Source organism: Notothenia rossii (assembly GCF_949606895.1).
Source record: "Notothenia rossii genome assembly, chromosome: 5".
In the NCBI taxonomy this organism is placed as follows: domain Eukaryota; kingdom Metazoa; phylum Chordata; class Actinopteri; order Perciformes; family Nototheniidae; genus Notothenia; species Notothenia rossii.
The window spans coordinates 83,556,612-83,571,453 of NC_136903.1; the positions used below are offsets into that span (position 1 = coordinate 83,556,612).

Here is a 14,842-nt window from a genome sequence, read left to right on the forward strand (position 1 = left end):
TGATGTGTTTTGGACGTAATCTCATCTTTGTTTACATTAGCAAGCCTCGCTAACACTCAGAGCTAACCTGTACTGAAGAGCACATGTGTTTAAAAAGCAGGAAATAAAAAAAGAAACTCACCTTGTGATAAACCCGCAAGAGAAAAAGCGTTTGAGCTCCATTCTATTTCAGAAATAATCCTTGACGTGATTTAAACGGATGGCGTTTTATCACAACCGAATTGAACTTTGTCTCCGGTAGAATTCTGATCAGGCATTAGCTCCGCCTCCTTTTATTTTTTTTAAAGCTAAGGACCCAAAATCCGCGTTTCTCTAACAGGGCTGCAAAAGAGGGGTTTGAGCAGTATGAGGCATGGCTACAATGGGTGATCTGTTTGGTATTTGAAGCAAAAAAATTCACAGACATGTTTTTTATAGGTATGGCCCTACAATATATTTTTCCAATATAGCATAATAGGTCCACTTTAAGTTAATTTGAGTCGAGCTGTGGAAATGTGGCAATCTTTCTGTCATGCACCTGTTGATGTTTTTGCCAGCGTGTCTGTGAGCTTTGTGGATGTCAACAAGCAATTCATTTCATCACATTATGTGCCTGAGGAACTCCATAACTCTGATGTTTGCAGTTAATCTTTTTGTAATGTTGATCCCTTGCCATCTTCAGCCATCTGTCAATTCCAACTCTCTTTGTGGTAATTTTAATATAACATGCAATACAGGAGTTGAAATTGACATATCTGTAGACAAGACAAGCACGTTGTCATAAACTCAGGGTTCACCTTTATCCTCCGTTAACAGGTTGCATTTATGACCCACAGTCAAATCATGATGTTATAGTTGTGCAGCCGCCTGACAGCAAAATATCCTTTATTGTGTGTTGGTCTCTATCTTAACGACAAGTTGAGGTGATAACAGGGAGTCAGATGTTGTAAAGATCTTTCCCTACCAAGTTGGACTTGGATTCAATGGTCTGTTTTTTAAGGTGCCCATTGATGAAAGATAATGAAAGCAGGGGGTTTGTAAAGGGGTTCCCAGGAAGTTACAGCGGCCACCCGACTTCTTTGTCCACAATCACACGTCTGTTTAAGTGTAGCTATTTTCTACTTGTGTGTCATGTCCTGTATTTCCCTCTTGTGTTCCACGATGCAGGATTAGAGAGATTACTGCTCAGCTTTCTGACTCTGTTCCTTGAACAACTGATCAGTGGCCAACACACACACACACATGCTCACAAGCAAACACTCACACTTACACAAAAACAAACATCACAAGCCCACAAAACACACGCCGCCATACACTGATAAGCATGTGATACATTTTGATAACACATCATGGACTCATCTGTGATTTCCAACGAGCAGTTTCAAGGTGGAAACAGCAGCGAGCAGCATCTTAATCAGATATTTTGTCTGATGCAATAATCTGTGCCAAAGAAAGGTTTTGAAATGAGGACCATAGTTCCCACTCTGGCTGCAGCTCTCAGTCACCCCCTAACATCACCCCACTTTCCCTTATCCACATCCTGAACTCAGCTGCCATTTACATCTCCATATTACACTAAGTTTCCATACCCTGTTTATCAACTAAATTGGCAGAAATTCACTTTGGACTATAACTAAAGGCAGGGGACCCAACAAATGTTGTTTTCATTTAACATCACAAGCCCATAAAACCCGTTGTACACGCGATCAACTTTTGTTGGCTATTATTACGTTTTATATTCTATCACAAGGTTCGTTTTCAGGTATCCTCAGCTGGAAGAGAGACAAACTGCATATGGATAAAACTGAGTTTGTATAAACTGGGCATACGAATAATGTGTAGGGTGGCCCCAGGGTGCCATTTATAAACCTGTTCATGGAACAGACAATAGGCTGAAGGAGTAATAATAACTTGATAGTACTTGATAGGTCTTAGCCGTCATCAATGTTTACACCCATTAAACTATTATAGATTGGATTCATGTTAATCTAAAGTGTGTTTTCAGATGACCTCCCTCCACCAATCCAGTGCGCTATCTCTGAGAGCCTCTTATGTATCACGTTTACAGACGCCTTAGGTCATGATGTTTTTCTAATAAAGTAAAGCTTTATGGATTGAAATGTACCTGATGACTTCTGAAGATGTGATTATTCAGCTATCAGTAGTTGCTGCCTTCATATAGCGAGCACTATCTGTTCCTGTGGTGATCTCGTCCGCCATCTCCCACTCCTGTGCAACTTCAAGAGACTGCCACCTAAAGAGAAAATCGTGCAGATGCCATTTGTCATGGATTAGGTGTGCCATTACACCAAGGTAGTAATGATTACTTCCTGAATGCCAGTGGTCTCCAGTCAACAATACATACAGCTTTACTTCTTCAATGCCATGGAATTCCCGGTAAAAATCCACGCTTGATTTACGGTACGATGTTGGGGTCAAACTTGATAGCTTGATTAATTTGTGTAGTTTTTTTTGGATTTTAATTCAGCACTTTGATCATACTCTGTTTCAACATAGTCTTGTGATATCATGTTATCGCTGGGGGACTTTCACAAGGAAGGAATGAGATGTTCTCTGATCAGATTGTTTACTGAGGAATCTAGTTATAACTTGTTAGGCAGCCTGTGTTTCTGAGCAACTTGGCTTCTACAATGTCAATATAAAAGTCTGCTGGTGGCCACAGAGTTTTAGATGTAAACTCCCACTACTACTACTACTACTACTACTACTACTACTACTGTAAGCATCAAATCAAATCAAGTTTTTTTAACGATTTTTGGTCGAGCCAAAGTGCTGTAGCCTACATATAATAAAAAATAACCTACAGTAAAGACACTTTACAGAAAATACACCAGCACAGTTTGTGCAGAATATCAGTATGACAAAACGACACCCTCTGTCAGACCCTCACATCGTACAAGGAAAAACTTCCAGAGAAAAACCCAGAGTTTAAAGAGAGAGCAGGCTTATGCTTAGCAAGCATAACAACATTACAATGAAAGGGTCCTTACTCTGCGCTGTGTTTTGCTCATATCATCGAGCCAAGTATTCTGTAGTCAGGAAGTAATTGTGTTTATGTTTAACGTTCTCTTTAGTACTGCAGGACAGTTGTGGTGTACAATCTCCCCCTTGTTCTGTTGACCCCATTAAAATGAATAAATAGTGCCGCTTGTTCTGTCGGGTTGTTTAAACATCACAGAGAAAAACAGCTGGTTCAGCTTCACTCTCTCTGCTTTTTTTGTATTCTTCTGACCTCTTTCTCATTGAGTCTGCTCTCACCCTCCCCTCTCTTTGTTGGTTTGCTCCTTTCCCTCGAAGGGAACATCCTGCTTTCGGTGCTCCTGATTGGTGGATTTCTTGTGAAGTGGGTGGGATCTGTGTCAGGCTGGTAGGAGCTTTACCAGTGGTGAGCCTGCTCTCAGCTGTCAAAGAGCATTCAGTCTGAAGTGCAGGCACAAACAGGATCTGTGTGTCTGTGTTTGCTTTCTGTGCCACTGCAGCTCCAGCCTAAACACGTTTTAGAGGACTTTGTGTGCTCAACTTCAAGATCTGCAATAGAAGTAGCAAAGGAGGAATAACATATCCTCTGATACTTGGCTTTTTATTTTGTTTCTCTTCTATTTCCTCCTTCCTGCTTTAATGCCCACGGTAGTGTGGACGGGGCCAGAGGAGGATGGGTCCAGCTGTGGACGTTCAGGCAGCAAAAGCCATGGAGGCAGAGCAAAAGCAGCAAAAGCAGCTCCAGCAGAGCTACATGGAGAAAGGGGTGATGCTTGAGCCCTTCCTACACCAGGTGGGGGGGCATTGCTGTGTGCTGCGCCTCGGGGAGCAGACCATCTGCAAACCCCTCATCACACGGGAGCATCAGTTCTACGAGAGTGTGCCTGCTGAATTGAGGAAGTTTATCCCCCAGTATAGAGGTAATGCAAGCCATGCTAAGATGTGTTGTTGTTGTTGTTGTTGTGGTGGTGCTTTGGTGTGTTGCAATGCATCTTTCTGTCCTTGTGCCCCTGCTCTATGTGCCTATGTTCAAGTCAGGAGGGAAATGATGTTTTGCAAGCTTATTGTAAAATGGTGATTTGGAGATTTTCAGGAAACATGGTGTTGTTTTTAAATAGTGCCAGCAGCATGTGCACCATTGTGCCACAGGAGGGTGCTGCAGCTGAGCTTCAAACTGTCCACTGTTGTGATGTCATGTGTGTACAGTCTGTACTAACATAGGTAAGTCAGGTTTGCCCTCATCTCTTTATTTGGCACGCAGCCAGCATGGTGAAAGGGCTATACGGAATAAGAGATTCTTCCTTGTTTTGATCTACAAACCAAGCAGGAGGTCACCTTGAAAGGAGAACATAGACATTCTTCAAAACCTGTACTGTACATGATTGATTGTGGCTGAAACCAAAACTGACAGTCACACCACCAAACCTTGTGTAGGATCCTTAAAAATGACAAAAGCATTTGAAGCATGATGGACAATTTCCACACTTCTTAATAAGCGGAAGTGCAATAATCTACGCCTCTCTCACACATGTGACATATTTCTAAAAGCGCTTCAGGTTTTTTGTCATATGGGATAGCTTACAGGTTATATCAAAACATAACAACCTTTTTTTTCTCCTCAACATGCAATTGTTATTTTGTAGCAATGGTGCTTTCATTTCAGATGTTTTTCCTCTCTACTTCTCTTGAGTCCTTCACCTTATTTTGCGTTCTTCTTGAGTCACCTTGGGGATGAAAGGATGTTATAAGAATCAAACAAGCTTTGGGGAACCTGTTGACTAATATTTGTTCTGCTCTCAATTTCTATAGCATCAAAAAAATATATATGTCTGTGTATGTGTGTGGTGATATGTTGTATGTATATTGCTCATGATTTCACAATAATAACGAAATCACAATAATATTTGTCACAAAACAACAACATTTAAAAACACCCGACCTGTTTCACGAAACCGAATAACATTTCAGGAAAAATACCTTTGTGAGCCACCCTGGTCATATGTTGTATGTGTACGCATGTAGTGTATGAAAACTGCTCTGTAATTCCATTTTAAAGTGTGATTTCTGTTTACATTTCTGCTGCAGCCCTCTCAAAACATAAAATAAATTGACTTTATTGAGCCTTTTTGTGTTTGGGTTGTCATTTATTTATATTGATATATTCTTCTTATCATTGGATCTATTTAACAGCATACTTTGTTTTTGAGTTTACACAGAAAAACACTACCTGCATATTGATGTTGTCATTGTTTATTATTTTTGGGACAGATTTGGGTGTGGACACAAACTAATCTGAAAGTAGCTGCAGACATTCCTCTTGTGTTATCATATCAGCTTTTTGTGCTTTGATTCTTTATGAAATACATATTCTCTTCATTGCTCCATGACACAAATGGCTAACACACGTTTTTGTTTTCCCGTCTGTGTCTGGTTCCCAGGGGTGGTGTCAGTCAGCTTCGAGGAGGATGAGGAAGGGAACCTTTGCTTCATTGCTTACCCCCTTCAGAGTGACCCGGCACCTGATCTGGAGAACAAAGACCCCTCAGCCGACATACATTTGGGGATGCTTATATGGGAGAAAATGATAGCATCCTCGTCACTTGTGGACAGTGAAAATTACAGCAAAGATGGCCGATGCCGCCTCTCTTGTAGTGACAAGGACAAAAGGTGAGCTGGAAGATTCTGCCAAAAAAGAGAGCAGTACACTCAGGGACTTGTTAATCATCATAAAGCAGAAAGTGTGGTCAATGCATTGGTGTCATTAACAATGGAGACGGTAGCCCCACCACTGTTTGAAATTACTTATTTTGTCCCTTTTCAAGAGTATAATTTATTTTTTTAACCCTCCTTTTATCCTCAGATTTACTTTACACCCTTTATCCTCTGGGGTCAATTTGACCCCAGTAGTTTAAAACTCAAGACAATGATCATATTCCACATTTTAACCAAAATGTATGTCTCTGGTGCTTTAGGTATCTTAGTTGACTACCTAAATAACCATTTAAATAAAACATTACCCCAACCTTTCCCCCCACAGACCCCTTTATACATCCAGAATTCCTATTATGTGACTATCGAAAAATATATAAATCACCATAAAATCTCACTGTCTGAAATAAAATGTTAAAGTAAGATCTTTTTGATGTTGTTAAAGGACCAATAATTAAAGTAGAGGGTAGTTTTTTTTTACAATTATACATTTGCATGTAATAGTCACCTCAATATCATCCTACACAATCTACACAAATAGGAGTAAAATGTTGGCCTTTTTTTATGTTTTATACTTCTAAAACAGCCTGGGGTCAAATTGACCCCGAGGAACACCGATGCGTGCAAAGTGCATACAGGACATTTAAAAAAGATCTTCATGTTAATTTTATGTTACCCATTAGTCCTCACTAAATTAGGAAAAATCAAGAAATACTAAGCAAAAAAAATTATGTGAACCATTTTTTTAGTTACGTTAAACATTGAATGGGGTCAAATTGACCCCAAGGATAACAGGAGGGTTAAGTTAATGGAATAAGTATTAAAGAGGACATCTGCACATTTTCATTTTCATATTTGTATTTTGTGTCTCCACTGGGACATGTCTCCATGCTTTCATGTTCAAAAAGCTCTTTATTTTTCTCACACTGCCTGTGCTGCAGCACCTCTTTTCACCCTCTGTCTGAAACCAGAGCCCAGTCTGCTCTGATTGGTTAGCTGGCCGGCTCAGTTGTGATTGGTCAATCGCTTAGATATGTCCCGCCCCTTAGCCTATCAAATACAATGTGTTTGAGTGCTAGCCAATAGAAGCGCGAGTGTTAGATAGTGATGTCACTTTGTTACAGAAGTAAACAAAGGAGTCCAATTGAGTCTACTCAAGCGGGGGGGGGGGGGGGGGGGGAGTGTGGATTTTCGCCTTTGCAGTCCATTTACATGCACAAAAACCTATATAACACACTACATGAGACGGGAAACCCCAAAAGCATGAGAGGGACCCTCAAACTAACAAATGAAAAAGCTTTCAGAACTTTTTATTTGGACAATAAGAAATCATAAAATGCTATTCAAATATAGGATAAATGTACAGTATGTACAGATGTATGTGTAGTATATGTTGCTAAAAATCTGTAGATTTTAATATTTCTTCACGTAGCTCCTTGCTTTGTTTTTTTAAATCTTGGTAATGATGTACTCAACAACAAAAACAAAAACAACAACAATAACAACAACATAGAGGAGCTAAATGAGTCACTTTAACATTTAAACATTGCCTCATGTACATTTAATTAAAGTGGATTCATTGATCATTTCAGAAATGTTACACAACCGTGATCTTTTCAAAACAGTCTTTACATTCCCTTTAGAAACTTTCTCTGAATGCCGTGCAGAGAGAGTCACAGCTTCAGGGTTGCATAACAGCAATAGATGCACAGTGCACAAACACAAAAACTAGCCGTGACAGTAAAATTGTTGTGGAGGTGTATTTTAAATGCTTTTTTAAGATTATAATGAGTGTAGGACACTATTTTATTGGTTAATTATTTATACACATTACTGCCCCCTAGGGAACCATGTTTATTTAAACATTTCTACTTGTTATTACCATGGTCTGAAGCAATCCAAAAGCATAAGTAAACATGAACTCTCTCCCAAAAAACAATTTGGGGCTTCACTAAATAAGTCTCTGATACAGTTTCTATGGTGCAGCTCCACACTTTATAGCCTCATACTTGATGACATAACAAGTTTGAGAATGACTTCTCATGTTTTTGGGTTTGAGAGAGTAATTTATGTTAACAAGTATGGACTGAATTGAGCAACATAATATCCTCTTAATCTAATGATGTTCTCTTTTCCTCTTCTGTCCAGCGATCAGAGGCTGAAGGAGAAGATCGAGGTGCTCTGTTACAGACTGGACAGCAGTCACAGTAATGCCGTACCGCAGCACACACACAACCCCTGGACACACACAAGGAAACATCACCAGCTGCAGAAGTTGCAGCAGAGCGACATGCACCGCAACAAATACAGTATCCTTTCACTGGCAGACAACTACGCTTTCTTTTTTGTCTTGCAACATTCAATATAATAGTGGAAGGGATAGGATTGTTCAGAGTTTCCAGACCGAAAGAAACCTAAAAAAACTGCACCTGGGCTGCACACTGACGGGACTTGCCTGTACATGCGGGGTTGTAGAGATGATAGCATTAATGTGAAGCCTATCAATTTAAAAGCGGCAGTAGTGGAATGTCAGTACCAGTGTTACCTCTCTCTCCTCCTTTACTGTTTACGATTACCTTATAAGGACCAAATATATTACATACAGAGGGAAAGAAACAGTAAACAAAGAATTACAGTAATAGTGTCCCAGATTAAAGGGGCCCTATTATGCAACATTTTCAGGTTCATATTTGTCTTTTGGGCCTTTTCTGTAACATGTTAGGGAGGCGCGTGGTGTAGTGGGTTGTGCGTTGGTGTTCGGATCAGGGGGTCAAGTTCAAACCCCGCTGCAGTCAGCATGTTATTGTGTCCCTGGGCAAGACACTTCACCCCAAATTGCTCCTGTGGGGATTGCCCACGGTATTGAATATGTAAGTTGCTTTGGATAAAATCGTCTAACAAGTGACATGTAATGTGATGTAATGTTTCCATGCTTCAATGTTCAAAAAGCTCTTTATTTCTCTCATACTGCGTGTGCTGCAGCACCTCTTTTCACCCTCTGTCTGAAACCAAAACCCCGCTTGCTCTGATGGTTAGCTGGCCGGGTCTTTTCTGATTAGTCCACCGCTAAGAGATGACCCGCCCCTGAGCCAATCACGTAGTGTTACAAAGTGATGTGCCGATGTTACGGGAGTAAACAAAGGAGTCCAATGCTGTGGGAGAAAAACTCCATGTAACTTCGGGATTTTAACCTTTGCAGACCGTTTACATAACAAACTAGATAACACACACGAACGGTACGTCCACACAGCAGCTTTGAAAAAATCTTGAAAATCTTGGAGCTGGGCGTGTCTGAGAGCTTGGGGATTTTTTGCGAGCAACGCGACCAACAACCAATCACATGAATCTCCCGCCCCCGACATACAAAGCAAAAAACCCCGGGGATTTTATGCGAGCAATATATATATATATACACTGATCTCCTTTGCATAGAGTTGATCAGGTTGTTGATTGTGGCCTGTGGAATGTTGGTCCACTCCTCTTCAATGGCTGTGCAAGTTGCTGGATATTGGCAGGAACTGGAACACGCTGTCGTATACGCCGATCCAGAGCATCCCAAACATGCTCAATGGGTGACATGTTAGGGTTAGGGTTAGGGTTAGGGTTAGGGTTAGGGTTTAACCCTAGGGTTTTCGGACCCCCCCCAGACCCCCCCAATAAAGCAAAACTACACGTTTCAGAGTGGCCTTTTATTGTGGCCAGCCCAAGGCACACCTGTGCAATAATCATGCTGTCTAATCAGCATCTTGATATGCCACACCTGTGAGGTGGGATGGATTATCTCGGCAAAGGAGAAGTGCTCACTATCAGAGATTTTTTCAGATTTGTGAACAATATTTGAGATAAATGGTTATTTTGTGTATATAGAAAATATTTTAGATCTTTGAATTCATCTCATGAAAAATGGGAGCAAAAACAAAAATGTTGCATTTATATTTTTGTTCAGTGTATAAACTCCCCAAACAGGTGAAAACCTACCAGTTTCACCCACTGTCTCTGCCAACACCCTCCATGCCTGGTTACTCCGGTTTGTATCCCGGTAAATAGTTCTGGTCGTAAAGAACCGGGTGATTTGCTACCGTAATTTCTCGTTTGGAATATGAGGAAATGAACTGCGGTCTGGCTCTCCCAGCTTACACGCGGTTTGATTGGCTAGCGCTTGTACTATCAGATTTGCATAAACGGGATTTGATTGGCTGATGCTTGCACCTCAGCTTCAAAAGTTGAACATTGCTCAACTTTTGAATCCTGAAAATCCTGAAAATCCTGGAAATCTTCGCTTTGCTTCCCCACAATGCAGGCAAAAAGCGAGGCAAAGTGACGTCACCCCCATTCAAAGTCAATGGGCAGAGAAGCGTTGGAAGCGTTGGAAGATTTTTTTTAAGCTGCTGTGTGGACGTACCGTAAGTGTAGGTTGATTAGTGGAAAGAAGGCTGTGTTTTTTGTTATTGGCCTCCTTGACTCCACTGACCAGAATTCATCCTGCTGGAGAACCTGACGTGGCGGCACACTTTACCGTGTGTGTTGGACCTGAAGATGGGCATACAGCAGCATGGAGACGATGTCACCGAGGAAAAAAAGGCCAGGAAGATTTACAAGTGTCAGCAGAGCACAGTGTCCCAGTTAGGAGTCGTCCTCTCTGGCATGCAGGTGAGCTTCTCTTAGCCATCGCTTTAATATCAATGGCTACATCCAAAAGGAAAAGTTGGACATTTTTGGGAATTGTTTGTAGCGATGGATGATAATATCAATATAACTACGTACTTAAATATAAGGATTACAAAATCCACCTACCTGCACCTCTAAAACCCGATGGAAAGGAAATCTAAAACAGTTCAAGTGTCAATCTGGCAACAGACAAAAAAACAGTGAAATATGACAATATACTCGGAAACTATAAAATATTTGCAGTAGTGGAAAAATATGCCGATTTTAAAAGAGGTAACTTTGAACAGAAATGAGCAAAGTATACAGAGTGATCTGATTCACACTGACCTCTCTTTGTCCCTCCATCAGGTGTACCGGTGTGACACGGGTCAGCTGATGTTCATGAACAAATTCCACGGCCGCAGCTTGACGGTGCCGGGCTTCAAGGAGGCTTTGCTCCAGTTCTTCCACAGCGGACAGCGTCTGCGGCGTGAACTCCTCTCCCCCGTCATACAAAGGCTCCGAGAGCTGCAAGCCGCCCTGGAAACCTGTGAATCCTACCGCTTCTACTCCAGCTCCTTGCTCATCATCTACGACGGAGCGCCCCAGCCAAAGCACGCTGAGGACGGCCTCTCTGAAGAAGAGGATGAGGACGAGGAGGTGGAACCAGACATGGAGGAAGAGAAGAGGGAAGGTGAAGCAGCGGGTGCATTCGGTATCCCACGCAGACCCTCCACGTCTAGCGATGGCAGCATCAGGGACGGGAGCTTGTGTGTGGGCCACTCAGAGCCCCGGAGCCCCATGGTGGAGGTGAGAATGATAGATTTTGCCCACACCACCTGCAGCCATTACCAGGGGGACAGCGTGGTGTACGAGGGCCTGGACAGCGGCTACATCTTCGGCCTCCAGAACTTGATCACCATCATCTCCGAGCTGGAGAACACCAGCACAGACTGATGAGACAACACACAGGAAAACGAGGAGGACTGGACTACAGAGGTGGAGAGAGATTTCTCCTCTTAAATTAACATCTTATTGTAGCAGACATTTTATTGGACATACAGCCTGTTTTTGCTCTTGGTGCTCCTCAATGTTCCTGTTGTATGTTTCCATTTTTGGGATATGACAAATAAATGCACTTAACATAGACAAGCCATCTGTGTGAACAATGCAGTGATTTACTGTAACGTCTAATTCAGTTTGGAACAAAAGTTTAGGCAGCATTAAAAGCAGTTAGGATTCTCAGGAGAGGAGAAACGTTTTTGTTGTGTCGGATCCAAAGAAAGCATTTAGCACAAAAACACTTTATGATGAAGAAGGACTTGAAGGAGTGTGTTTTTTGCCTTTTAATTCTGCCATCCTCTTTTCCCAGTTCGACTTGTCTCAAAGACATTATTTTAGGTATAAGGGAAAGATGATATAAAAGTTTTTGCATTATTTGACATGTTTCATAAAATAAATAGAAAGTCTAAAAAAAAAAACGCGTACTACATTCCATGTTGTTCAATGTCATAATAATAATATTGATTAATATTGTTACTTGACAAGTTTGGATACCTCTATCTTGTATGTGTGGACTGTAAGGGAAGAAAATAAAGACTTCAAGTCAATATCTGTGTCTTCTTTCATATTCACTGGCCAGGAAGTGGGTGAAAAATGCAATCTGAAAAGCCTCACATTTGTACATAAGGTTAGCTGGCCGGCTTTGTTGTGAATGGTCAACTGCTTAGAGATGTCCCGCCCCTTAGCCTATCACAAACAATATATTGGAGCGCTGGCCAATTGAAGCGCAAGTGTTACACAGTGATGTCACTATGTTACGGAAGTGAACAAAGTAGTCCAATGGAGGCGTTTTCAGGCACACTACAGGAAAGGGAAACCCCCAAAAAGCATACAAGGGTCTTTTAATATACTATGAATTTACTATATTGTGAAAACGTTACATGTTTTTTTCATGTATTGTGTCTTGATATTTGTCCATGTTTATGTTACAAGGTATAAGGGAAAGAAATTCTGAAAGTCTGAAATTGGACTATCAGCTCACTGTGACGCAAGTCCAATTTCAGAATTGATCTGACCATTAAAGTCTTATAGTATCGTATGCATCACTGCTTGTTGATGCAAAGATGTTAAAAAAGAAACTGGTTGTTCTGGCAGGAGGAGGATTACGACACTCCGGCTGCGTCCACTGGTCCGGCTCGTCTCTGACCAGTCTGAGGCGGACAGAGAGGAGAGAACAATCTGCGCTCAGAGTCACGGGCTGCGGTCATGTGAGGAGTACCGGCCGTCTGCAGGGAGGAGAGATGTGAGGCAGACACAGGCCTTTGTAAACAGAGAGCATGGGCCGTCAACACCAGAGTTGGGAGAGTTACGTTATGTATTCCATTACAATTAGTTATTTGTAAAAGGTGTAATCCTGTCAAAATGTAAAAGTGATGTAACCTGATTACTTTCCGTTACTTTTGGATAACTTCAGAAAATAAATATTATTACTTCAGAGCATTATGTGAGACAACAAAACAACCTTACAAAAGAAGAAACCGCCAAAAATGGAAAACTTGCCTTTTATCAAGCATTGTTATGATTGAGAGAGCACCAGTGGAAACATATTGTGCTTCTAAACTTTTTTTTAATTATTCAAATTTGGGAAAAACTGAAAAATGTTTTCCGTCAGCTTTTCTTTGGACATTCTATCCCACTGCAGCAACAGTTTTGTCATTAATTAATTAATTAATTAATTGTCAACACATATGTTCCTTATATAGGCTACTGTAACATATTTAATTCTATGACCATAGCTTATACTGCAGCAAATTTATAAAAGTACATTAAGAAGTCAAACCCTTTACTGTCACCCAGTAAAGGACAGACACTTAATCTGTAAGAGTCTGGGTCAGGGCAGGCTTAGGATGGTTTATGAGCACATATCATATGGACACGCCACTCTCAGACCCCGATGTATGTTTAATAGTCTGCTAACGACCAGCAGCGGAGCCACGGGCGGTCCTGCAGCAGGAGGCCTGTGGTGCTTCTGTGCTGTGTAACTGCAAAGGGATGTATAGATTGATAGATGGATGGAGAGATGAAGAAGATAAACTCAAACTGGGGGGTGGGGGTGTGTGTAGCAAATGTTACATAACAGCCTCAGGATCAGTTGTCTGCTTTAAACCATCAAATGATCCCACTCTTTCATCAAATGCATGTATATAAAACCACACACATATTGTAAATTCACTGTTATTCTATACCACAGTGCTTGCATGATGCTGTATATCAAGTGTTTGTGTTTGCATCATGGTAGCCCATGGCTTTGTGCATGTGGAGCAGTTGCGTAACTGCGGCTTAAATCACTATGACAACAGCAGCCAAACAGCTGGGAATGAAATAGTGTCGAAGCATTTTGGGCCACGAGAGCCATGCCCCCTCCCGTTCATCATACTGTTCATTCAACAAGTCTGCTCCATCCTTTAATGAACACATTGTGTATGCATGCATATAGTCACTGTGCTGCACACTTCCATTTAAAGCACATGGTGGGATTGACGTGTCACTTTCATTTATTTGCATTGCAAATGTCCAGTTGCTGAAGTTGAAGCTAGTGCATGATGCAAATCTCATTTTGTTTACTTGCATCATCTCATTTCCTTTTCTGTCAACAGTCACTCATTATCTGCAGCAGACTGAGGCTTATATCTAATGACTGTGAAGCACTTTATGACACTGTTGAAAGGCAGATCACAAAGTTCCAGTACACACATAGTTCAGAACAAATCCACAGCTCCAGTTTGCTCCTGGATATTCTTTAAAGGATTTGTCCTTGATTGCTTTTCAAATAGAGATGCAAGCTTTCTAATTGTACTGTATTTACTTTGCTTTTTGGTGTGTGTGTGTGTGTGTGTGTGTGTGTGTGTGTGTGTGTGTGTGTGTGTGTGTGTGTGTGTGTGTGTGTGTGTGTGTGTGTGTGTGTGTGTGTGTGTGTGTGTGTGTGTGTGTGTGTGTGTGTGTGTGTGTGTGTGTGTGTGTGTGTGTGTGTGTGTCTGTGTGTGTCTGTGTGTGTGAACCTTTTGTAAATTACTGGAGGGTTTTTTTCTGTCATATTTTCAATTTCAGCAGAAAGCCTTTCTACTCTTCGCTTGTATGCACACACATCTTTTTTTATTTGTTTAAGATGATGGAGGTTGTAGGGATGAATCTCCTGACCTGCTTAAAAAATGTGTATTTAATGAGATTACAGCATCCAATGAAGTGTGTGTGTGTGTGTGAGGGGACTAAATTTGCTTTTTAGGTCAGAAGAGATTATAGCGGCTGTGCTTTAGTTTGATGAAGTGGAGATATAAGATAAAGCTGGAATAAATCCAAAACACTACTGTAGACTTTGCGCTAAATAGTCAGCATAGCTTTCTACATGCTCACAATGACAATGCTAACAAGATTATGTTTAGCAGATACTGTTAACTAAACAAACCCCTTTATGACTATGTGAAATGTCATTGTTCAAACTACCAAT

The 14,842-nt window shown here is 41.2% G+C and overlaps 1 protein-coding gene across 1 annotated transcript; it reads left to right on the top strand.

Annotated features, from left to right (window-relative positions):
• The first annotated feature begins 341 nt into the window (after positions 1–341).
• Positions 342–11,945, top strand: LOC307039851 (inositol hexakisphosphate kinase 2-like). The gene is made up of 5 exons (XM_079682281.1): positions 342–3,899; positions 5,418–5,646; positions 7,837–7,997; positions 10,163–10,338; positions 10,705–11,945. The coding sequence occupies exons 1-5, from the start codon at positions 3,653–3,655 to the stop codon at positions 11,290–11,292; spliced, it is 1,401 nt and encodes a 466-aa protein (XP_079538407.1). The 5' UTR covers positions 342–3,652; the 3' UTR covers positions 11,293–11,945.
• Positions 11,946–14,842: the final 2,897 nt, after the last annotated feature.